Source organism: Eimeria acervulina, genomic scaffold (assembly GCF_000499425.1).
Source record: "Eimeria acervulina Houghton genomic scaffold, Eah_scaff3067, whole genome shotgun sequence".
NCBI lineage: Eukaryota > Apicomplexa > Conoidasida > Eucoccidiorida > Eimeriidae > Eimeria > Eimeria acervulina.
Genome location: NW_013547732.1, coordinates 1 through 1,277, shown reverse-complemented (window position 1 = coordinate 1,277; position 1,277 = coordinate 1). Strand labels below are relative to the sequence as shown.

Genomic DNA, 1,277 nt, shown 5'->3' with positions numbered 1-1,277 from the left:
AATAATTACTTCGAGTCTGCCCGCGAGGTGGACGCCGGCTGCCAATACCAAAGAGAGGACATTTGCGTCTGCTGCTGACTCCCTGTCTGCTGCTGCTGCATCTGCTGCTGCTGCTGCTGCTGCCGCTGCTGCTGCTGATGCTTCTCGGGCTGCCTGCAACGCAGCCTGGGCGTCTTCCGCCTCAGCTAAGGAGACAGCGCGGAGGAGAGCAGCCCACGCCTCTCTATAAGCCTTTGCTGCTGCTGCTGCTGCAGCAAAGCAACAGAGCAGCAACAAGCAGCTGCAAAACTCCAAAGCCAAGATCATCACCGGCAGCAAACAGTAGCAGTAGCAGCAGTACGAATACTGTAGCACCACCAGTAGCAGTTGCAGGAGCTGCAGCTACAAAGCGCCGCAATTAATATTAGCAGCAGCAGTAGCAGCAGCTACAACAGCAGCCCCAGCAGCAGCAGCAGCAACACCTCCTGCTGCCTCTTACCTTCCGCGTCTGCATTTCCGCTGTCCAAATCCCTCTGATCATTTGCATGGACTCCCAGCACTCTTGTGCTGGAGGGCCAGAAGCTGTCACCTGTTGCTGTTGCTGCTGCTGCTGCTGCTCCTGCTGCTGTATCTTGTTTTGCTGCACCTGCTGGCGAGGCAGCAGCTCCGCTCATGGACTTCCAGAAGCCGGGGGAACCAGCAGCAGCAGGAGCAGCAGGAGCAGCAGTATTAGCAGTCGCAGCAGAACTAGCAGCAGCTGGAGGACTCAACAAGGGCAGCGGCCCCAGCAAGGAGCCCATGCCTGTGCCAGCAGCAGGAGCAGGAGCAGCAGGAGCAGCAGGAGAGGCAGCCGACTCGTTGCTGCTGCAGCAGCTCAACCGCCCAGCCGCAGCAGCGCTGCTGCAGCCGAGGCGAGAAGGAGATGACAAGAGAGGCAACACTGCGAACAATTGATACACACACTAACTGTAATCTTCCCTTTGCTGCTGCTGTTGCTGCTGCTGCTGCTGCTGCTGTTGCTGCTGCCGTTATTAAGTGGACTTCTTTCTGTTTGCTTACGACCGGTCAGCGCGGCCTCTGCATACAACTGCGGTTTCTATCATACGACTTCGTGCTAATATATATATATATATATATATATATATGTAAATACAGGTATATGTATCTGTGCGTATGCGTACATATCTATATTTACAGCGGCTTCTATGTTTGTATGTCTATATCTATTTACATCTCTTTATATATATGTATGCGTACAATTCCATGCATATATATATATATATATATATATATATATA

The 1,277-nt window shown here is 52.5% G+C and overlaps 1 protein-coding gene across 1 annotated transcript; it reads left to right on the top strand.

The window, feature by feature from the left end:
• Positions 1-651: 651 nt before the first annotated feature.
• EAH_00068070 (hypothetical protein) lies at positions 652-933 on the top strand (the record flags this gene model as incomplete). Its single annotated transcript, XM_013392347.1, has 1 exon — positions 652-933. One exon carries the CDS (start codon positions 652-654, stop codon positions 931-933), a length of 282 nt encoding a protein of 93 aa, XP_013247801.1.
• Between the last annotated feature and the right edge of the window lie 344 nt (positions 934-1,277).